Source organism: Dipodomys spectabilis, unplaced genomic scaffold (assembly GCF_019054845.1).
Source record: "Dipodomys spectabilis isolate Male_0828 unplaced genomic scaffold, ASM1905484v1 ptg000002l, whole genome shotgun sequence".
NCBI classification, from domain to species: domain Eukaryota; kingdom Metazoa; phylum Chordata; class Mammalia; order Rodentia; family Heteromyidae; genus Dipodomys; species Dipodomys spectabilis.
The window spans coordinates 59811499-59835106 of NW_024870679.1; the positions used below are offsets into that span (position 1 = coordinate 59811499).

Genomic DNA, 23608 nt, shown 5'->3' on the forward strand with positions numbered 1-23608 from the left:
CTTGCAGATTATCCTTGATTCCCTGGCCTTAGTTTCTTCCCACTGTATATCTCTTGAACCTTTCCAATGATTCAGATTCCCCCTCAGTCTTCTCTTCTGCCCTACCTTGAAGACTCCTCCCCAGACACAGTCTACCCTTGGCCTTACCTGTTGTTTGATGCATAAAAGAAAGGCAAGTAGCATATAGTAAGAAAAGTCTAGCTGAGTGCCTGTAATCACACCTGTAATCCTAACTACTCAGGAGGCTGAGATCTGAGGATTATGGTTCAAAGCCAGCCCAGGCAAGAAAGTCTGTGAGACTCTTATCGCCAATAAACCACCAGAAAACCAGAAGTGGCAGTGGCATTGTGGCTAAAGTGGTAGAGTGATAGCCTTGAACTGAAGAGCTGAGGGACAGTGCTCAGGCACAGAGTTCAAGCCTTATGACCAACCAAAAAAAAAAAAAAAAAGAAGAAGAAGAAGAAAAGTCTGATTCTGGGATATAATTTAAGGAAAAAAAAGATTAAAAGAAAGAAAGAAATGTGGCAGTTGCATTGAAAACAGAGCTAAAGTAGTGAGAAAAGAAAGGTTTAGCTCCTTAGGTTTTTTTTTTTTTCTCCCTTTGAATAATGCTAGTGATCCAAGTTTGATCAGATTGGGTAATAATTCCAATTCCACTCTTTTCTCCTGTGGGCAAATTACATATACTGCTTCAGCCTCACTTTCTTTCTTCTTTTATATAGGATGACAATCATCTCACAGGATTATTGTGAAAGTTGACATGATACAAGTAAAACACTGTAATTCCTCCTCATACATCAGACCCTTTTAAAAGCTGACTATGAATCACTATAGCAGAAGAGCAGTTAACTGACACAGAGGAAAATAATTTTTGTCATGGAATTTGATTTTTATATGCAAAAATAATATGTAAAATGGCTGAATAAAACATTAAATAATAACCAAACATTGACAAACTCATGTCAAAGAGAGTTCACTTGTTACTGAGGCTTGTAAATTTATCACTCAAAAGTTGTTTCACTTAGCCTTTGAGCTTCTAGCTCCCTATCAGAAGCAGCAACAGGAGTACAATCTCTGGCGTCTCTCAAGCTCTTGTAAATAGTAGCTGAGTTGCTGACTCCACCTGTAGTTGCATCTGTTTAGCAAGGCCATTTCTAGATGGCATTTGTCTAGCTGGCATTTGGTCACCTAGGAACCAGCTAAGATCTTAAAATGTTTCTTTCCTGACTCAGAAGAACACTTGGAGCAGAACTCAACCTCTCTAGCAGTGTGAGCAGTGGTCAGCCTGATGTTACACACACCAGAGCTCTTCAGAGCACTGGTTAATCATTTTATATTCTGGCTAGTGCAGAACTTCCAAAATAAAGCAGAGAAAACATAATTTAGTCAATGGTGAGTTTAAGGTGTGTGTGTTGTTTTCATTGCCTCTTACATCTCCAAGGCAATTTATTTCTTTGACCATGTTTTAGAACAAGAATTAAGACAAATCCCTCCAAACTAAGAACTACTTACCACTACAACAAAAAGGCCATAGCCATCTGTGAGTAAAGCTGGTCACATATGTCAGGAAGAAAGGGCACTGTGAAGAGTCACCACACTGGCTGTTTTGCAAGGTCTGCCAGATTTGAGCTTCCTGTTGTACTTGAACGGAAACTGGAGGCCAGAGGATTATGTACAGAGAACATCAAAATCAAGACCTGTATATAACACACTTCCTGTGATGGAGCAAGAGACTGGTTAACTTCTCTAGTTAATTCTGTGGCTGGAAACCTCAGTGGCTGCTGAATGGTCTCTTCTGGGATGAAGGTCAAGATTGATATCTGTTTGCTCAAGGTTCAATGGCTGTACAGAGGGTCACTAAGCAGGAGTTATAGATTCAAACTCATTTGTTGCTGTGACTTGCCTGTCATTGGGCTAGTATGTGGTCCCATTTGTCAATGACCTTACAAAAGGGAGGGGGAGGCACTTCTACTTTATTGGGGAACAGACAGATCTCACAAAGATAAACTACAAATGCTACATGCTAACACATTTTCAAGTCAAACTTTAAATAACGGTCCAGTTTCAACACTTGAGCTCTCAGCTGGACATGGTGCTACATGCCTATAATCCAAGTACTTAGAGAAGATGACAATCATGAGTTCAAAGTCAGGGCAGCCTGGTCTACGTGGTCAGATCCTATTTTAAAGAACAAAACAAAGCAAAGTAGAAAAAATAGAACAAAAAAAACCCATAGAGTAAGAAAGAAAAAACAAGAAAGAAAAAAAAATGCCTATCCTTATTGTATAGAATTCTCTACTATCCTTATTGTATAGAATTCTCTACTATTTTCTTTAGGATTTAATAGTCAACAATTTTAAGAGGTCTTTCAGTTGATACTCAAAATGGTCTTTCTCTTTTTCTTTCTTTCATTCCTTCCTCCTTTATTTTGTTGTCATATGCAGGAAAGTCACTGTGGGATTTTTCAGCACACAAGACTTTCGCTGCTCACTGTGTATTTAGATTTGCCTCTTCAAATTTATAGCTAGATTCCAATCAGCAGAGTGCAGCAAGACTTACTCGTGCAGCCCTGTAGGACTGCGGTAGATCACTGCCTCCTGACACACATTAGATCAACTCTTCCTCTAAATTCAGAGAAAGTACTTTGATCTCTGCCCCAGTAGCAGCAGTTTTACTTAGAAGGCTGGCACACCAGCCCTCCCTGTGTGTCCTGACCCAGGCTGCAAGCCTATTGGCTTAGGAGATTAAACTCACCCTGTTGCTCCCAAAACAAAACCAAAACAGTAAAGACCAAGCATCTGCAGCAGTATGGAAGGCTAAGTGTTCTGTTACTACACTGACAAAGTCTGTGTGTTTTCAGCTAGGCAGCACAGAAAAAAAAAAAGTCCAAACTCTCCAGCCTTGTGGGATACTTTGTTCATATGTCTGATATTACATTTATCAAACAACCTACATTCATCTCTCTGAATCTGCAACATCTTCAAAGATTCTCTTTGAGAATTTCGAGCTTAGTTTTCCCAGTTGAGAATCAACCTACTTTTCAAAGTCACCATGAGTTTATGCCTGCTTTACATCTTCATGGGTATTTCTGAGTGAAGTAGATACAGGCTGCCAGATGTTCACTAGACAGATGCCACGTAAAAAAAAATTCCACAGTGAGACATTGAGTGAGTACCTCCTTCAGCTTGCACAGATGTCTATATTCCAAGGATCACATGGTATAATGACGATGTAAACACATGCACACATACTCATACATATACAACAATGATCTCCCGATTTGGTGTAACCTGAAACAGATGTTGGTTTTTTTTGCTTACTATTCTCTGGGCTTAGTATAGGTCTGCACACAATAGGTATTCATTAGTTAGCAAAAGTAAGAGGAGAGCGAACAAGAGGGAGGGTAGAGAAGGTAGAAAGGTTGATACTTGTGGCATGTGGAGTTCAAGAGTCAAGAGGCTCGCTGGAAAAACACTTTCATTTCATGTTTCCAAGAGAAAATGCCATGCAATCTATCAAGAATTAGACAAGGGGATACAGAGCCAAATGATGGACACTCATGAAATGGGAGGACGGGGACATTCATTCACATATCAAGTTCTCTCTCCTGTCAAGAACACTGTGATTCCCTTGGCCACAGATCCCCTTCTACCCTCATGCAGAATCAGTGTCACTTGTTGTCTGAAGCCTTTCCCGACTGCTGAAACCGTGTTACACAATCTCCAATCTATCCAGAGAGGCCGAACGGTGAAGACACACCTAGAGTTTGAGTACATCTACCACCCAAAGACTGTAATATCTCCGATGGCCGCAATTCTGTTTAGTTACTCTTCTTTCCCCACCAAATATAGCTTGGCTTGTAATTGTTTTACAAATCAACATATTTCTAAGTGTGATAAAATGGTAGCTCATATTAGTTCATTTAGACATGACTATTAGTATATAAACATTAGCATATGTCAAGTATATGAAAGATTCATTATCCACCTAATCCATTTGGTATTAGTAAATTGTCTTTCTGCAGTGATAAATAGCCTCTTTATTATCTTTTTAAAAATCTGATTTAACTATCTCTGACCTATAGTTATTTTGAGTCTTGATGTTTTTAAAGCTAGCAGGACTAAGCCACTGTCCAGATGCACCCTGTGCTGTAATTTAAATTTTTCAAAGCCTCTATTTGAACTTCCCATTTTAAACTTTCCTTCTAGGGAAGGCTCAGCGTCTAGCCTTCTTGACTTCTTTCATGCTTCTTATTCGTCCCCTTGGAGAAGTTCTGCTTCTCCAGATTTAATTTCCCTTATCCATCCTCAAACATTATTCTCAATGGCCAGCCTGCTCCCAGCCCACTCATCCTTTGTGGCTCTAAGATGTATCTTTGCTTCTGTGGTTGTAAGCTTACCCACCAAGTTCATTCAAGCTCTATAGGAGGGCCCAGCATTCCTAGACTGGAAGTGAACCTAAAGAGTTCACTAAGAGCTGACTTCATCCTCCAATAGAAGTTACTAGTTATATTTATTCTCAACGAAGTTTAATCTGAAATCCTAAATGTACTGCCATGGACACTGAGCAGCCCTCACGCAGAGCCTAGGTCTTTGCTCTGGCAGGCAAAGAGTGGTAGATAAGGTTTACCACTGGTGTACCAACTGGCCTAGCAATGGGGATGGAAAACATAACTTTATAAACAGTTAGAAATGTAAAAATTACACAGACATGGCTTTTTGGTCACACCAAGGGACAAAGAAGCCAGCAGTAGCTGAATGTAGGAAATGCGACTTAGAAAGTGCTCAAGGTTGGCTCAGGAATAAAAAGGACTTTCAGCAGATTGTCCTAGGATCAGCACAAAGCCTTCACAACAATGCATCTTAAAGACGCTAGTTCACTACTGTCCTATTTTGCTTTTCTTCGTCTTGTTTTTCTTTTTTATTCTCCTTACTTTGTTTCTTCGAAACTTTGTAGCAGTTTGGCCGCCTTTACTTCAGTGCAAGGACTGGCTGTTACTTACCATGCCCTTTAGTGTCAGATCTGCTAAGGGAGAGCGGTTTCCATGGAAATCTGGCCAAACATGTAAATCAACAGTGAGGAAACCCACAGGCTGAGCCTTCTTAATCAGATCCAGGTGACTGTTCAAATATGCATATATACTCTGGCATCTGGAAGAGAAGTGGATTTTGTTTTCAGAAGGGGGGGTAGAGCCAGGAAAATAATTGTTCTGTAGAAAGAAACCATTTGTACTTCCCATATCAGACCCAGGAAAGCAAGCAGACTCCCGAAAGCTTCAAAGAAACTAATCTAGTACATTCTCAAGTCACACTGCACTACTACAAAGAAAGAATGCCATTCCTAGTGAAAAGTGAAATGAGTTGGAGTCTGAAGACCAGACCTAGGAGTGGTTTTACTTCTTGTAGGCATGTAACTATGAGAAAGTTATTCAAACCTTCAGAACCACCCTCTTCTCATCTGTAAAAACAGATATCACAATTCCTGTCCAGCTTACCTCATGGGGTTATTGTAAAGATCAAAGAAGATTATATATGTGAGACATAGTATTCTGCAAGCTGTGCAATACAGTACATATGTAAAGGATTTATTAAATCAGTCTTCCTAATTGTAATAACAATGATGAGATGACAAATGGAGACAAATGCATGTTCCTGGATTCAGTAGAGGAAGTTGCTAAGGGAAATGAATCTGTGTCATGAATTCAGTTAAGATCAGAAGTTGGAGAATGAATTTTTCAACCTTGACCTAAGAAATGCCATGTGTAGGTCTCTCTCTGTATCTCTGTCTTTCTCTGCTTCTCTGTCTCTTGGGGCTTGAACTTAGGGCCTGAGCACTTTCCCTGAGTTTCTTTGCTCAAGACTAACAGTCTACCTCTTGAGCCACAGCTCCAGTTCTGGCATTTTGAGCAGTAAATTGGAGAAAAGAGTCTCATGTACTTTCCTACCTGGGCTGGCTTCAAACCACGATCCTCAGGTCTCAGCCTCTTGAGTAGCTAGGATCACAGGTGTGAGCTACCAGCACCTGGTGAGTTTTTCTCTCTTTAAGAATAGGTGAAATGAAAGCCAGGCCTTAAATAGGCATCGTGACTTAGCCTTTCAATATCCTGGTTTTCCCATTCATGAATTCTTACTATAGGGTACAAAGATTAAAAGTGGTTAGCCTTGCCTTCTCTAAAGATGCTGCCCTCCTAGGCTCTCAACAACGGACCCAGAAATAGAGTGTATTGGATACATCAGAGGTCAGCTTCTCTTATCAGTTCCCTCCCAGTGTCCTTGGAACTTCAGGTTTAAAAGTTAAACACATGGCTAGAGTAATGCTAGAAAAAGGTATAGGAAATCAATGCTCAGGGTAGTTAATACCGAAGATACTTCACACAATATTTATGACAAATGCTTTAGGAGAAAAACTCAGCGATTTCTAGTTTTAGATTTGTGATACCTGGCCAACCTTTCTAAACTAAATTTAAGAAAACAAACAGAAAAGTGGTTTCCAAATTCTCTTTCCTCCCCTTTGTTGGCTGAACGCTTATCAAATAAAGATTTTATTCAGCACTTCAAGATACAAAATACAACAAATCTGCTGGGCTTGCGCAGTGAGTGTGTGCAAATGTGTAAGTGTGTGTGAGTGTGTATTGGGTGGAGGCAGAGGCCGCCTTACCCACCAGCAATCTCTTTGCTTTCTGCTTCACTGTCTCGTTGTCATCTGTAAAGTCTTCTGCCTCTGATCACATTGGAGGAGTAGGAACAGGCTCAACATCTACAGGGCCAGCAGGTGCCATCCCTGAGCATGCACTAAGTCTACTTCTACTGGCCTAAGGCAGGGGGCCATCACTAATACCCTCTACACAGTGAACTCAGACAGGACAGGAACCAAACAAAACACTTCTCTGGGTGACTTTGAAGTTATGTGTCACAAATCAAAAATGATTTGTCAAAGCTTCACACTCAAACCGTGCTTTAGAACATTCTGTTATGGTTTTAGGAAAAGATCTTCGGAGCCACCATAGAAGGTGAAGCTAGAACAATTATTGGGAGTAGAATATGATCATATCCTGGAGATCTCCTTGCTTCTGGTCCAATGGAACCATATTCCTAGCAGAAGCTGCAAGAACATCTTTGTAGCCAGAAACCAAGCATCTGCACAAACCCTGGCCACTTTCCATTTCAGAATAGCATCTCTGCTCTTAGAATAAAGCGAGCTTTTCTAAGAAGAAGAAGAGGAGGAGGAGGAGGAGGAGGAGGAGGAGGAGGAGGAGGAGGAGGAGGAGGAGGAGGAGGAGGCAGCAGCACATGTCTATAAATCTTTTTATCTTCCTCTCAAGGAATCTCAGAACAGGGCATTTGGTTTCAGACATCTAGGTCAATAACAATCCATAGGCCTAATTACTATTGATTCGTCATTGTCTCATTTACTGTGGATCTTTGCAAACAGTGAGCTTCATTTAGCCTCTACATATATGGCCACTCATGCACTAATGAGATCCCTGGGGGATGAGGCATATGCCGCCCCTTTGACTCCTAACCTCCTTGCAGCTGTGTGTTTATTCTTTAAATGCAGCCATTGCCCTACATGTTTTTTCAATTATTCCTTACCATGTGTACTATCTGAGTATATCATTCAAAATGAAATGCACTTGGAAAACATTAAAATAGCTAATGCACATCATTATTCATATAATTTTAACCTTGCACCATGTCTTTTAGTTCTGATTTTGCTTCATTTTTTATGTTTTAGCAATCCCTTCCCAAGTATCAGTCTGCCCTTCTTCCAACTGGGGCATCACATCCTAGTAATGCTGTCTACTAGATATCCTTTTCCCTCTCATGAAGGCCATCTCCTGTAACTGTCTCAGAGGGAGATGTTCTTGCTGCCCATGTTCACTGGAACATGGTGAAGAAAACAGTTTCAACAATCATAAAGTGACTGTACTGTGAACCAGTTGGAGAGCAAGCACACTAAACATCTCAGGGTCCAGTTCACTCTCCTATAGTAGGAGATAATACTCTCTACCTTATGGGCTGACAGGAAGATTAAATGCTGAGCCCCAAGCACATGAAATGGCAAGTGCTTGAAAAATAATTCCTTCTCCTTTGCTGTCACAGACTTACAATATTTTCCAGACCTATTATATTGCCTACCATCTTAAATGCAGACAGTGCCTCTGGGGAATCCTTTGACTACTCTCCCTTTCTAGAAATCAATGCATTCTTTGGATTACCAGGCTGCTTAGAAATATTCTGATCATACTCTTAATCCAAAAGTCAAAACACACAGTAGGACAAGGATAATTGTACCAATGCAGTATGTGTTTTACTGAAACTTATCCTCTATAACCCATTGCATAATCTTCTGCACTTTACATCATTTGACCCATTCTTTATCTGATCTCTTTTATTTAAAAATACTCTCTTGATTTTTCTACCTCCTAGGCATGTGTATCTCTTTGTCCACTTGTCCTGGTAATTTGTGAGCTCTTTATGAGTCCTGCCTTTGGCCCCTTCTTACTCCTTATATTCTCTTGGCAGATCCCATTCTTCCTCATGGCTCCAGTTACCACCTAGTACTGAGGACTGCCAAATATATGTCCTTACTACCAGCCTGTTTCTCTCATGACTGCCAGGTCAAGTATCCAACCACCTACTAAATGCCTTTTCTTGGATGTCCAAAGGTAACTCAATTAGAAAGGTCTAATATGACATACATCATCTTTGATGATATATTCACTCTTCCTTCTCTTTCTTGCTCTAATCAAATCAATATCACTCCAGCAGTTACCCACAGAATCACCTGAGGGTCATGTCAGAGTAGGGATGATTTGTAACTCATCCATTCCCCCATTAAACCTTTCAGCAGGACTTGATTCCTTCTTCTGAATATCCTTGTTAATTAGCAATGTTTTCTTCAGTGTTATGATATATATCTGTAGATATATAGATATATATCTGCTTTAAATCTTGCCCCTTCCATTTTTTCTGGGAAATTCTTTTACACTATAAGTAAATATAACCCCTCCACCCTGCAATGGCTTACGACAGCACAAACTTCCTTCCTGGCACAAGAATTTCTTCGTTGGCTAGCTTTCACCCTGTACTTTCCATGATCTATCCACACTAAACTACCTTTAATGAAAAGGTAGTTTTATAAAAAGGCAACTTTAATAATGTTAAACGATTAAACTACTTTTTATTAAAAATAAAGTATTAGGTGTCCTCCCTTGGCACCCTTCCTGTCTAGCAGAAGCTCTGCTTATCTTTTTCTATTGTAAATCTTTGCTGGTTTACTTCTCAAGAAAAAAAAAAAGCATTAGATTACATTTTGTTTTCATAATCTGCACACACACCTTACCTGTTTGCCTCTTCTGCTTCCACTTTCCCACAACCCCTTTCCTTGTCTTTTTACCTTCCTGATAGCAATCCTCATTCCTCAACTCTAGAGGCCTTTCCCAGACCCAAGTCCTCCTGGCACTGAATGCATCCTCACCTCCCATCCTGAAGCCTCAAAGAGGAAAAGAGGAGTAGTCCTGGGATCTCCATCACCCTCATTAGTGAAAAAAAACTGTGCCTGAAAATTGTCATACCAGAAAATCAATAAATTTTAAGCAATTACTCTTCAGTGGGATTATGGGAATAAGAGGAGGCCCAAAAGCTAGAGGAATAAATCAGATGAGGAAAAATGTTCACCTGCATTTCTATGTTTACTGTAGTCCTTACTATTCACAATAGCAGAATAGCAGAATCAGCCAACATGCCCCAAAACAGATGAGTGGATGAAGAAGATGTGATATAGTTAGCTAATTAGCTATAGATATAGCATATAGATATATCACATATATATCACACATCACACATAATGGATGAAGAAAATATGATATATATGTGTGTGTGTGTGTGTGTATGTGCATGTGTGTATGTGGGGGTACACAGCCATAAAGAAAATAAGATAATGTCATTTGCAGGAAATCATGCCATTTCCAGCTATACTAGGGGCAAAAATAAAAGAATTATGGTTTGAGATCAGCCCAGACTAAAAGGTTAGAATGGTCTGTTTGTGGTGGTCCATCACTGTAATCCCAATTTCAGAGGAAGTATAGTAGAAGATTATAATCTGAAGCTAGCTTAGGCAAAATCACAAGACCCCCAACATCATTGAAGAGAAGTCTTCTAAAATCCCTGATATTACCCGAACTTCCATCTGAGACATTGTTGGTCAAGGCACATAATAAAAAGAGCTAAAGTTGCAACAGTATGATCTCTGGCTAAGAAGTAAATAATATGGTGTGTGTGTGTGGGGGGGGGGGGATGTTATGGGGCTTGAACTCTGGGCCTGGGCACTGTCTCTTAGCTCTTCAGCTCAAAGCTAGCACTCTACTACTTGAGCCACAGCGCCACTTGAGGTTTTCTGAGCAGTTTATTGGAGATAAGAGTCTTATGGACTTTTCTGCCTGGGCTGGCTTTGAACCTCGATCCTTAGATCTCAGTCTCCTGAGTAGCTAGGATTACAGGTGTGAGCCACCAGGGCCCAGCAGATCTGGTTACTTAGCACCACTGAAAAGAGTCTTTGGTTCCCAGTTTGCACGTATGGATACAACTAGTTATTGTTTACTCAATTTATTGCAAGACATCTATTCAGAGATAAGAGGATTATGGTTAAACATGAAGATAAAACACCCAATGTGTTTATCAACACTTTTTCCCCACAATTTCAGACACGATTTGCTGGTGCTCAGCTCCCAGTTGAGCTGATCTACACTGATTTCAGAAAGCCCCAAGTCACAGAAGAAGAGGTAAAGGGCTCCATATCTCAGGGATTTAGTCTCCCTTTCAAGCAAGAGCAGCTACGCCTATTTTATTGTAAAACCTAAAATGTCTTCATAAATCTGATATGATTACAGAAGCCCTTTCCTTTGTAAGACAATAGAAGGTGGAAGATAACTAATATTCATGGAATATATCTCTGAGCTGGAGATAACATTTGAAAGTCAGCCAAATACAGAAGGAAATGAAGTCAACGGTATAGTGGGGAATCACCTTGGAAGAAAGAGCAGAAAAAACAACAACAAAAAAACAGAAACATGGCTGTGATGAACACTGATGTTGATGGCCAAAAATGACTATGAGCTTGAAAGGAAGGAGTTGGAGACACAGAAGCAACAGGAAGAGGGTGACATTCTAGAAAGCCAAAATAAAAGAACAGAAGAAAAGCACAATCACTGGTGTCATGTACTGCTAAGAACTCAGGAACCAGGAACAGGGCTAAGAATGTTGTGTGGATGTAGCAATGCCTAAGTCAATGGTGACCATAACGTGAAATGTTTCAAATTAGAATGAATTCGAATTAGAGTGAGCAAAGAAGGAGAGAAAATAAGCAAACAGAGTGATCAAGAGATTACTCAAGCCTTTGGAAAAACATCTCTAAAGAGGAAAAATCCAGGAAAGCAAGTGGAAGAGGGTATGCAGTTATGTGAAAAAAATGAATATAACTAATTCTGGAGAGGACAATAGAATGAGTTCTCAGCAGCATGGTCATACTCAGTCTCCAAAGTGAGGGATTCTCAAATCCATCACTGAACTCAGAGAATCATTTAGAGGTGCTCAGGCCGACCTTCTGATGCTTTCTAACAATAGAGTTAGATTTTGAATTCAGTTCTCTAAACTCCAAACCTAGTGCTCATTTCTTGTGGCTTATGAATGCTGGATTCTTTTCCAAGAATTTGTATCTTCACAGAAATCTATACTTAACATGTTTTGTTGAGATGAACAAAAGCTTGGTGCACAATAAAAAGGGCTCACTGATGATTTGAAATTCAGGATCTCTTTTCTAGGCTATACTGCCTCTAAGTAGATAAAGGGTATATAGTATAAGGGTCACAGCATTATAATTAGAGATTCCTGGAAATAAAAACTTATGTTTTTCTTAGACAACATGTCAGGACTAGCCTTCTTTTTTCACATTCTAAGAGCACACTTCCTATACTATAGTGAGCATGCACTGCATTCTGCACAGGTGTGCCTTCCATATAAGCAGGAAACTTCTTGGTGGAATTGGACTGTTTAATATAAGTACCTAAACCATAATCATTTCTATCATTACCACTGGTATTTGCTAAACACCTATTATAACGTAACAATTATTTCTAAGTGGCAGCAATGATTTGAACTCATTTAATTTTCTAAATAACCATACAAAGTGTTTAATATTGTTATTTTACTTTATAGTGAGGTATGAAGGCATAAAGAGATGGACTCTGGAATCCAGGCACCCTCATCTATATCAAAAGTTTGTAAAAAAAAAAAAAGTTTGTCATCCATTTCTTAGATACTTTGGGGAATCTCTAGGTTTTCTGAGTTTCTTTAATTCATTCTAAAAATCAATACATACATGCTCTGAACCATCTGGATGATTATCTTAAATGCTGTCAGGCATTTTCTTTGTCCATGAGATGTGAAAATCATGTAACAGTCCAAAGGGAATGATTGTCACACAAGAAAGCTGTAGGGGAACAAAGTGAACAGTACCTGGCCGAGGCCTTGGCTTGTAGTTCAGGAAAGGCAGCGTGGCCCTGCACCATGTGTTCTATCTACAAAACAAGAGAAATGGGTCAAATTTATGGCTTCTCTGATCTTTTTTTTTTTTTTTTTTGCTAGTACTGGGACTTGAACTCAGGGTCTTATGCTCCTGCTCAGCTCTTTTGCTCAAGGCTGTCTACCACTCAAGCCATACCTCCATTCTGGCTTTTTCCTGGTTAATTAGAGATAAGAATCTCACCAACTTTTCTGTTCAGGCTTTTTGTTAAAATTTAATTTAATTGTAAGGGTGATGTACAGAAGGGTTACAGTTACATAAGTAAGGTAATGAGAACATTTCTTGTCAAACTTTGTTGCTCCCTCAATAATCTTTAGACTTTACTCTCCTGAGTAGCTAATATTACAGACGTGAGCCACCAGTGTCCTGTTCAAACTACCTTTAAGCTAGAAAATAAGTCTACAAATGTTTGTTTTTTTGGAAAGACTAGACATTAAATGCCAGTTCAGCATGAGTATCTCAGTTCTTTCAGAAATGTAGCTTTGTTTAACTTCAGATTTCTAAACCCAGAAAGTTTAGAGACAAGAGTAGCAATCAAGAGTTCAATCGAGGCGAAACTGGTGGCAGTAGGTAGCATATAACCCTACAATGAAGAGTGAGGAAAACAGGGCAGCTTGAATTGAATGGTGGTATGGGGTGGGGGATGGGAAGGGAGTCTCACCATTAAAAGCATCAAATGTGTCTGGATCACATCATCTCCCCCTCCTAATCTATGCTGTCACCCCAGAACAGGGTCAAACCTTGAAGTACTTACTGTGTCTTACTAATAGGGAATCATTGACCGAGGAAAAGAATGAGAATATTAAGACAGAGTACAGACTTTTTTTTATTGTGAAAATACCGTACAGAGGAGTTACAATTACATGGGCAAGATAATGAATACATTTCTCATCAAGCATTGCTGCCTCCTCCTTTGTTTCCCCTTCCGATTCCTTCCCCTTCCCTTCCCCCCACCCCCCCCGCCCCCGCGGCCAAAGTTGTAAAGTTCGTTTTTGATATAACGACTTGTACATCTCATTGTTGCAATGGGTCCACCTGTATCTCTATTTAAACGATTTGTTTTTTCCCTTCCCCTCCACAAATTATACCAACATCAAATACAGAGAAAGCAGGGGTTATACTGTGGGGGAGGGACATACAAAGCAACAAAGAAATAATCTTATAAATATGTTAGAAACAATAACATGAAAGGAAAAACATTTGAATACTTATCTTGGGGTTCATTTCACCTAACATAAACTTATCTGACCTTTTCTGCTTGTCTCACACATATACTAGCTGTTGCAAATAAGGGAAACCATGGTAGAGTACAGACTTTTAAGAAAAAACTTAAAGTGTCCCGGCACTGTCAAGAGAATCTCCATTGACTGAAAAGTTGTCTCTAGGGAAGGCAGGACAGCTCTCCAAGGACACAGATTTCTGAATGCTACAGAAAACCAGCTTCTCATTTTTGAAAACCCATGTCTAGGATTCAATTCCAAATTTGGTTGGTGGCTCTAAACAAAACTGTGTGCTGTACACGGGGACAGAAATGTTTCCCCATACTCTATCCAGCTTGCTAAGATGTAGGCAATCCTGTTCAGGAGTGGATCAATCTCAGCTATGTACTGCTGAATGTTTACTCGAATCTCAAAGATCCTAAAACAACCATTTGGAAAGATTCATTTCTAATCAATCTAGGAAAGAATAGCTACTTGAGCCTCGTAGCGATCAGCTCTTTGAGTGTATTTCCTGAGAGCAAGAACTGTATACAGAGGAAGAAAATGTCTTCTGTAGCTGGGCCTGGGCTCTATTTCTCAGTCGGCTTGTAATTTTGAGTAAATCACCAAACTGCTCTGAATCTCAGTAACGTCCTTCATAGTCATCTTCCTTTTAGAAAAAATGGCAAGGAAGATTAACTTGCCTAAGGTCTCAAACTGTGTCTCTTCATATCAAAAGTCCTTGATCTTAACTCCTATGCAATACTAAATTTCCAAGTATATTAAGTTGTTGAATTTCATTGGGACAGTTTTGTGGTGAGGTTTCAAAATAACACCATGGTTTTTTCCATGAAAACAAATCATGCAAGTCTTGAACATGTTATTCCTATAGGGTCAACTCTGGGTTATGGTGATGAAGCATGTTCTGGATATCAAAGAACCTGCAATCCAGTGAAAGAATGTACAAGCCGCTTAAAAACTGCTTTTTCTGAAAAGCAATGATTGCTTACAGAGCAAATGAATTAACCAAAAAACAGGAGAGAAGCTTGCCTCCATTTTGCATTTCTCTCTGGTCTCACCCATTTTCTCTGTGGGTCTTTGTAATTACTTTAGAATAAGGGAAGGAGAGGATTGGTCCATAGTATCTTCATGACATGGAACTGAAAACAGCCCTAAGAAACAATTGAGCCTTAGTTCAGACCATCTATCAGGCGACAATGACATGTTTATTCTGACCAGAGATGACAGTGATAAGTTCTCTGGAACTCCTTCCACAACAAGAATTAAATTATAATCAACTGAGCCATACTTTGACTTGGACTGCTTAATGATTATGCATATTTCTTTCCTCCTGCTCCCAATTCTTTGTCTATAAAATCTAGAAGCTTATGTCTGTACCTGGATTATAGCTAAAGATGGGCTGAAGTGTTATCTTCCCATGGCTGTCACACAAAAACTCTCCTTTCTCTTTACTTCACCATATCTCTTTATTTAGCATAAAAGGACAAGTGAATAGAGTTTGGGCCTGGGATCTAAAACTTCTATCTCAAGCACTGGGATAAATTCATCATGATAGAAAGTAATGGAGCTAGCCACAAGACCAGAATATCATAGTTGTCCAATAATATTTGTGAAATGAATGTAGGATGAATCAACCATAATGGAGGCAGAGAATATTATTATATAACACTTTATATTTTCTTCTTGGTGGTATGTAACATATTTTACATTTGGATCTATTTTTTTTCTGGGAACACACTGATCCCAGGGTGAGTGTATATTAAATCAGAGAATAAATAAAGGGGCAGAAATAAAGATGGATAAGAAGGATGGAAGACAATTAGTATTAGGAGAAAAACAAGCATTTATACTTTCATTGAATTTGAGGCTATGGGAAATTATTTTGATTTGGGGAGTAATCAATATGGTAGGAAAAATCAATATGGCAGGAAATGCAGGACAGGAAGATGATCAGACAATTCATTAGCAGCAAATTCAGGGAAGGAGTAGGGGTTGATAGTTGAAGAAGACAAATATTCTCTTCCCTTCTCTACACTAGCATTAATAAACATGTTTTGTAATAATTAGTTTATTGAGAATACCAATAAACCTTACCCACCGGGATCTTATAAAGTAAGGTCCTCATTATTTTCACTTCCTAGTACCTAAACAATGTCTGACATTTTGAATGAATAAACAAAGCTAATAAAATTTGTTTTGCAGGGGAGGCTGTGCAGAATGCCTGTTATATAGGCAGCCTTCACTTCCCAACACTCATTCTGAAATGAAAAGGGTACCACCAAAAGAGTAAATGTAGTTGGGAGAATGGAATCCCAAAGGGTCAGCAACTCTTGTTTTTACCTAGCATCTGGTCGTAATTGTAATTTCTTCCTGATTGCTCAGAATGAGCTAGTCTGTCAATTCACTGAGCACTCGTTTCAACAGACTGGAAGTGCTTGTTTTCTAAGGGTTGACCTCAGAACTTACATTCTATTCTCTAATGCTTTTGGCACAGTATAGAAGAACATGGTGCCCCTTTCATGGTTATTTATTTCCCAATGAAATAACTAGATTCACAACAAAGGTGTCTTTGCCAAGGGTTTGCCTCAGAAATATACAGACTGAGCTCCTCTAAACGATGACTACATTCTTTTTTCTGCCATCTTCTCAGGTATCAGCTGTGACTACAGCAGGTAGAGTGAGCAGGAAGGTCCACCCCATTGAAATATGATGGGAGCTTGTAACGGGCGGATGCAGGTCTTCTTTGGGTTAGTTTTTAAGTCAAGATCAAAATGGACAAGTTATCTTATGATATTTTGGATTTTAGGTTTTTATTTCTGAAAGTAGCACCTGTGTTTGGAACATGGAAAAAAATGGTAATGCAAGAGAGTAGAAAGCAGAGATGAGAGAACGAACAGGTTGGCATCTGGCCTGAAGGTATATTTTATTTGGCCTTTGTGTTTTCAAAACTAAGACACTACTATTATGTTGGGAGATTTTCTTTAAGATGAAGATTCTAGTTTCTCTTGGAAAACTGGGAAGTGTAAAACACAGGGCTGTCCACATTTCCTATTCTGGTAGAAGTTGGTTGAGTGGAGATGATGAGATGTCCAACCACTTCATGCGGGCCTGCTCTCTTAAGTTGGGGAAAAGCCTTACCACTCACTGTCATTGCCAACAACTCTGGCCAAGTGTTACTAATTCATCAACATGACGGCACTCATGCTTTACTAACACTGGAGATACATTGCTCTGTGCCCAGGTGTCTCAGAGGAGAGGAACTGAGTCCTGGAGCAGCTTCTAGGGAAGCCAGAAAGATCCCTTTGCCTTGTCTATTTATTCTCATTTAGACTATCTTTCTAGATCGCTTAGACATTTCAACTTTGCCCCTAATGTGGCACCTAGATACAAGACAAGGAATCCTAAGACCCTGGATCAAGGCCTAATCTTATTCAAGATCATCTCTTATTCTCTCTAAAACATTTTATAAATTATTATGACAAATAAATAAAATGTGTGTAAAATTACAAAAAGAATTGCCCTGTCTAAGAGGTCAGTACTATTAGTGAAGAGTTTACAGTCAAGGAAAACATATAGATGCAATCTATATAGATACAATCTATAATTTATTTTGAGAATCACATGGTCATTTTGTTTAAACAAAGCTCTTAAAAGAGAAAAGTTTTTCTCTCCTACTAAAATCAGATTCATAGGTGAGTGCCAGTGGCTTACACTCATAATTCTAGCTACTCAAAAAGCTGCGATTTTCAGGATTGTGGTTCCAAATTAACCCAGGTAGACAAGTCCATTAAACCATATCTCCAAAAAATAATTAGCCAAAGGGACCAGAGGCCTGGCTCATGTGGTAAACGACCAGCTGAGCAAGTATGTGGAATGACTGTAAAGCAATAAGTTCTAATTCCAAGAGCACAAAAAATGAAAATTAACCACTGAAAAGTTAAAAACTCAGGTTTTATGCATTAGCCTTAAGACTATTTTTGTTGTTGTTGTTGGTCATGGGGCCTGAACTCTGGGCCTGGGGGCTGTCCCTCAGCTCTTCAGCTCAAGGCTAGTGCTCTACCACTTGAGCCACAGTGCCAGATCTGGCTTTTTCTGCTTATGTGGTGCTTAGGACCTATGGCCTCATATATGCAAGGCAAACACTCTACCACTGAACCACCTTTCCAGCCCAAGACTGGTTTTGTTTTTTTAAAACTTTTTTTTATTGTAGAGTAAAATACATGTGTGTGTGTGTGTGTGTGTGTGTGTGTGTGTGTGTGTGTGTATGTGTGTGTGTATAAAAGAAATGTCCACCATTTTTTACAACTTATTTCTTTCCATTTGTTTTAACTTATAAGGTCAACTCTCTTCCTTCCGTCCTCTTCTTCCTTCTTCCTCTTTCTTCCTACTGAAGGCCCTTGCACATGATACACAAGCATTATACCACTGAGCAACATACCTAACCCTGGTTTCTTTTGAAACAGGAACTTTCTTTGCAGCTTCAGGTTGGTCTTGAATTTGTGACCCTCCTTCCTCTGTCTCTCTAGTACTGGAACTGTATAACTAGCTATTTTGGACTAATATAAGTTATTTTAACAATTCACTTGCTGGTTTCTTATCCAGAAGCTAAAAAACACCTTGCCTGGTTTTTTGTGTTGAACATATGATGAAAGGAGAAAGTGTAGCCTAGAACATTTTTTCTTTGCTGAGGAAAAGTAGATGGATTTCAATACTGCATAGTCCCTAGGAGCAAACACACAACTGAGCTATGCTTTTTTGTTTGTTTGTTTTACAACTTCATTAGCTTTATATATAATGCTTTCACTTACCAGTAGATAAATTCTGACTTAATTCATAACTAGAGTATTCAGTTTCGTTCCCAAAGTTGGTAGTTTTGTGTCATTTTAGCCTGTTGTTTTTTATAAAGCTCACACATGAGGTACATGGTTACCTTGTATGCTGGGCATCATTCTAATAAGTAATGAGACAAAGATGAATAAAACTCATTGCTTTCACAAAGTTCTACCAAGAAAGGGAAAATGAGAATGCCATCATTCAAATATAGTTGATTCTTTATAGATTCAACAAATGCTTAATTGAACACATACTGTATTTAGACATGATAAATAGGTATAGATGATTAAGTGAAGATAAACAATGACTCCACCTCTGAGATAATAGAAAGGTAGCAAAAGCTAATAAGTATGTATGATTATTTTATATATATATATATATATATATATATATATATATATATATATATATATGCTGTGCAAAAGTGATATAGAGTACTGAGGGAAATAGTTACTCATATAAACACAACGATTTTAGAAAAATGAGTCAGGAAAGCTCTCTAAAGATGCAATCTAAACAAAGATATTGAAAGGAACAATATCCAGCAATTTCCAAGGAAAGGGGACAGCAGATGCAAAGATTTTGTGGAAGGAAAGAGCTTCACATGACCTAAAGTTTGATGGAAATCAAGTGAGACAAGGCAGGAAAGTAAGAGGGGAAGCTGCACAAACTCAGGATAGAGTTGAAAGAAGAGGGTCAAACCTAGTGGGCCACAGGAAACTACAATGGAAAGACTCAAGACTTTTACCCAAGGGGACAAAATAATTCTATTTGCTTCCTTACTCCTTTTTTGGGGTACTTGGGATGGAACCCAAGTCCACGCATACGCTAGCCAAATACTCTTACATCTTCATATTCTACTGCTTTCAAAAACATTATTCAGGGATTTCACTTCTGATAATGGCTGAGTAGCTCATGTCAGATCAATTGACTATAGATAGCAATTATAACTACCTAATATTATGGTATCAAGTATAAATAAACATAATATAAACTTGCTATAATGCAAAGTAAAATCATTTTTCTGACCACTAAATCAGGGTCAAAATCAAGTAGAAACTAAGGAAGACTATATACATGGAAACAAAAATGGTTTTTATATATTTGCTAATTTTGTAATTTTGTTTCGGTCTGGGAAGGGCCGTTATCAGTGTTATATATTATGATCAGAAATTAGAGGTCAGAGCGGAAGTAACTAGTGTAGGTAGAAATAGTTTAAGAGAGGATCTTAGAAAAAGAGAGCCAAAGAAAGGAATTCTAGCACTGAACATACAAATGCTAACCTAATCTCTGATTACATGTGTACTGCACAAAATACTATAAAGGATTCAACTAAAAGATCTCAACAGAGATTTCAGTAAGTGCTCATTACAAAAGAAACAAAACAGAGTTCAGTAAATAAGCTACCTGCTTTCAAAATTCAGTATTTTTACAGGCTTATAAATAATCCAGTGTCTCTAGTCACAACGCCCATGATAAAACTCCAAATTTCTAGACATATGGAGGAAGAGAATGAAATTCATAATGAAGGGAAAAGACATTTGATAGATATTGAATCTGAGATATCAAAGATGTAAGAATTAGAAGTAGTTCATTAAGCAATACTTAAGAATGAAAAGGAACATGGTCTCAGAATTGATAAACAAACAAGAGCTGGCAAAAAAACCTCTATAAAATGAAAATTTTTATATTTAAAATAAATAACTGAACAACTCAGATGCCCCACCACAGATGAATGGATCCAAAAATTGTGGTATCTATACACAATGGAATATTATGCAGCCATTAGAAATGACAAAATAATGGCATTTGCAGGGAAATGGATGGAGCTAGAAGGAATCATGTTGAGCGAGGTAAGCCAAGAGCAAAGAGACAAACGGTACATGGTCTCCCTGATAAGTGGATGCTAAATCCAAAATGTTAGGTGATACAACAAAATTAACAAGACTTAAGAAACAAAGAACTCCCTCTTATCTGGTCGAACCACTACTAAATATCCCCATGCTGCTGATCACCTGTATGGTGTATATGTGTACACCGTTATATGTTATAGACTGTGATAGACAATTTGCTCCAGGAAAGTTAGAATGAACTTGTGACTTTAAATGAGCATTATTATTCCACAATACTGTGAAATTTGGGAAATTACATAATCACTTAATCACAATTAAAAAAAAAAAAAAGAACCTCGGGGAAGGGTTGGTAGGGGGAAAACAATGGAGGGGGTAACAATGCTCAATAGGAAGTGTACTCATTACCTTGCTCATGTAACTGTAACCCTCTGTATAGTATCTTTACAATAAAAAAATAAAATAAAATAAATAACTGATATGTCTAAGGGCTGATTGGGGATGGTTAGATCCAAGAGTGATGAACTAAAAAATACAGGACAAATGAGAGATGGAAAGAGAGCAGGATGGAGAGGAAAAGAATATGCAAGAGAACATTCTCTGAAAAGAATTACATCTTTAAGTTTCTTAGGAGTCAATGAGCCAAGAGTCAAAGGTCCTAATATGTGTAACCTCAGTAGCATGGAAATGCTGAAGATTTCCCAGGCCTGAGACAAGACATCAACTTACAAATTCAAGAAGCATGAATTCAAAGAACATTGAATCTCTGCATACTATAATAAAAACAAAGATAAAAAGGAAAATCTTAAAAGCAGCCAGTGAAAAATGACCCATAAGGAAGAATAATAAAAACGATGATGGACTATAAGAAATAATGGTGTCAGGGTCAGTCTCACCATAGATATGACCTGATTTCTATCTCTTGGAGATATTCTATCTCAATTTATTCTCTCTCTCTCTCTCTCTCTCTCTCTCTTTCTTTTTCTTTGGTCAGTAGTGAGGCTTGAACTCTGGGCCTGAGCACTGTCCCTCAGCAATTCAGCTGAAGGCTAGTGTTCTACCATTTGAGCCACAGCGCCACTTCCAGTTTTCTGGTGGTTTTTTGGAGATAAGAGTCTCATGAACTTTCTTGCCTGGGCTGGCTTTGAACTGTGATCCTCAGATCTCAGGCTCCTAAGCTAGGATTACAGGTGTGAGCCACCAGCGCCCAGCTTCAATTTACTTTCCTACACTCTTACTATGCTTCATGTTCTTCTCTTGCTAGATGCAGGGATAGAGGTAGACAGCTATACTGACTCTCTGGTACAAAACCAGAGGTCTGTGAGACTGAAACTCATCTTTGTCTTGAAAGCTAGGCTAGTCAGAGATGCTAGTCAAATCTGCCCTGTTTGTCTGCAAATTAAAGTTTTAGATGCTGGAAAACATTTTATATTCTGTATACCTGCATAAAAGGTCTCCTCAAAACCTTTGCATAAACTGGTCTCAAACTCATGAACCTCCTGCCTCCAGCTCCCAAGTAGTTGGGATTTAAGATGATATCTGGGTTCATTTTGCCTAGTAAGATGATATCATCTTAAATCCCAACTACTTGGGAGCCCCAAGATAAGGACTCAAATGATTTTTCTTTCTTGCTATTGTTTCTAATGTATTTATGTGATGATTTTTTTTTGGTGCTTTGTATGTCCCACCCCCATGCTATGACCCCTGTTTTCACTGTATTTGATTTTGGTATAATTTGGGAAGGGGAAGGGAAAAAACAAATTGTTTAAATATCGATACAGGTGGACCCATTGCAACAATGAAGGTACAAGATGCTATGTCGAAAAATGAACTTTACAACTTTGGCTGGGTGGGGCCAGGGATGGGAAGGGGAAACAAAGGAGGAGGCAACAATGCTTGATAAGAAATGTACTCATTACCTTGCTCATGTAATTGTAACCCCTCTGTACAGTATTTTCACAATGAAAAAAACTTATTAATAGAAAAAATAAGATGATATCTGGCTTCAAATTTTCATCTGGTTAAAGAATTGTAAAGTTAAAGAAACATCCCTCAGATGAGGGAGGGAGTAACAAGGTTCGACAAGAAAATATACTCATTACCTGAAAAAATCACTCAGAAACAATGGTGTCAAAATACAAAATATTCACATCTCCAGATGCTGAAGGAACAAGAGGAAGAAGAAAAAAGAACCTGTCTACCACTAATTCCACATTGAGCAATATATCTATATCTATATCTATATATCACGTTTGCATGATATATGTGTATCTTTTGCCAGTTGACCTTGCATCATAAAAAATTCTAGAGGAGGTCTAAAGAGAAAAGATACTAGATGGAACCAAATCTTAATCAAGAGATAAAGTGATAAAGATAGTTACTTTGTGACTACATAGAAATATTATCTGCTAGTTACCAGATTTTCTTTGAAATGGGAATGATTTTTTTTGTTATGGAACACATTGTGTTCATCCAAAATTCAAATGCTGAAGCCTGAATACTCTGTGTCATTGGTGTCTTTACTGTAGAGGTAATTTGGTTTAAATGAAGTTATAACTGAGGCTCCTAGTTCCAATAGATAGAACTAATGTCCTCGTAAGAAAAAAGTCCAATACACACACACACACACACACACACACACACACACAGAATAAACACTGAAAGTGACCATCTAGTAGGCAGGAAGACAGTCTTCACCAGAAACTGAATCTGCCAGCACTTTGATCAAGGAATTCGTCTCCAGAATAGGCAGAAGAGTAATGTCTGCTGTTTATGCCACCCAGTCTTTGGTAATTTGTTTTGACAGTTAAGTACACTAATTTGAGAAGGTTTATTTTAATCACTAAAACAAATCTTAAAACGAATGCAAAAAAAAGAGACACCTGACATGCCACAAAACTGAGAATTAATGGGATTGAATATATTTAATTTATAATTATCAGTTAATTAAACATACATTCAATTAATCCAAAATAAGGTAAGGAAAGACAGGAAAACAAACGAGCAAAAAAGCAGATGTGATTACTGAAAACTAAGTGAAGTGAAAGATCTATATCCAGTCATGTTTACCTTCACATTAAATGCAGAGACTCAAACTAGACCAAATTGAAAAGCAGAAGATGG

General features: G+C 38.4%; 1 protein-coding gene across 5 annotated transcripts in view; it reads right to left on the reverse strand.

The window, feature by feature from the left end:
• Fggy (FGGY carbohydrate kinase domain containing) overlaps positions 1–23608 on the reverse strand; it is a 382280-nt gene that overhangs the window by 89746 nt on the left and 268926 nt on the right. For all 5 annotated transcript variants that reach the window (XM_042682452.1, XM_042682444.1, XM_042682471.1 and 2 more), the window contains 2 exons: positions 12516–12577; positions 5003–5150 (listed from right to left, as the gene is read on the reverse strand). In XM_042682452.1, the coding sequence (XP_042538386.1) occupies positions 5003–5150; positions 12516–12577 (210 nt within the window). The remainder of the gene's footprint in view (positions 1–5002; positions 5151–12515; positions 12578–23608) is intronic.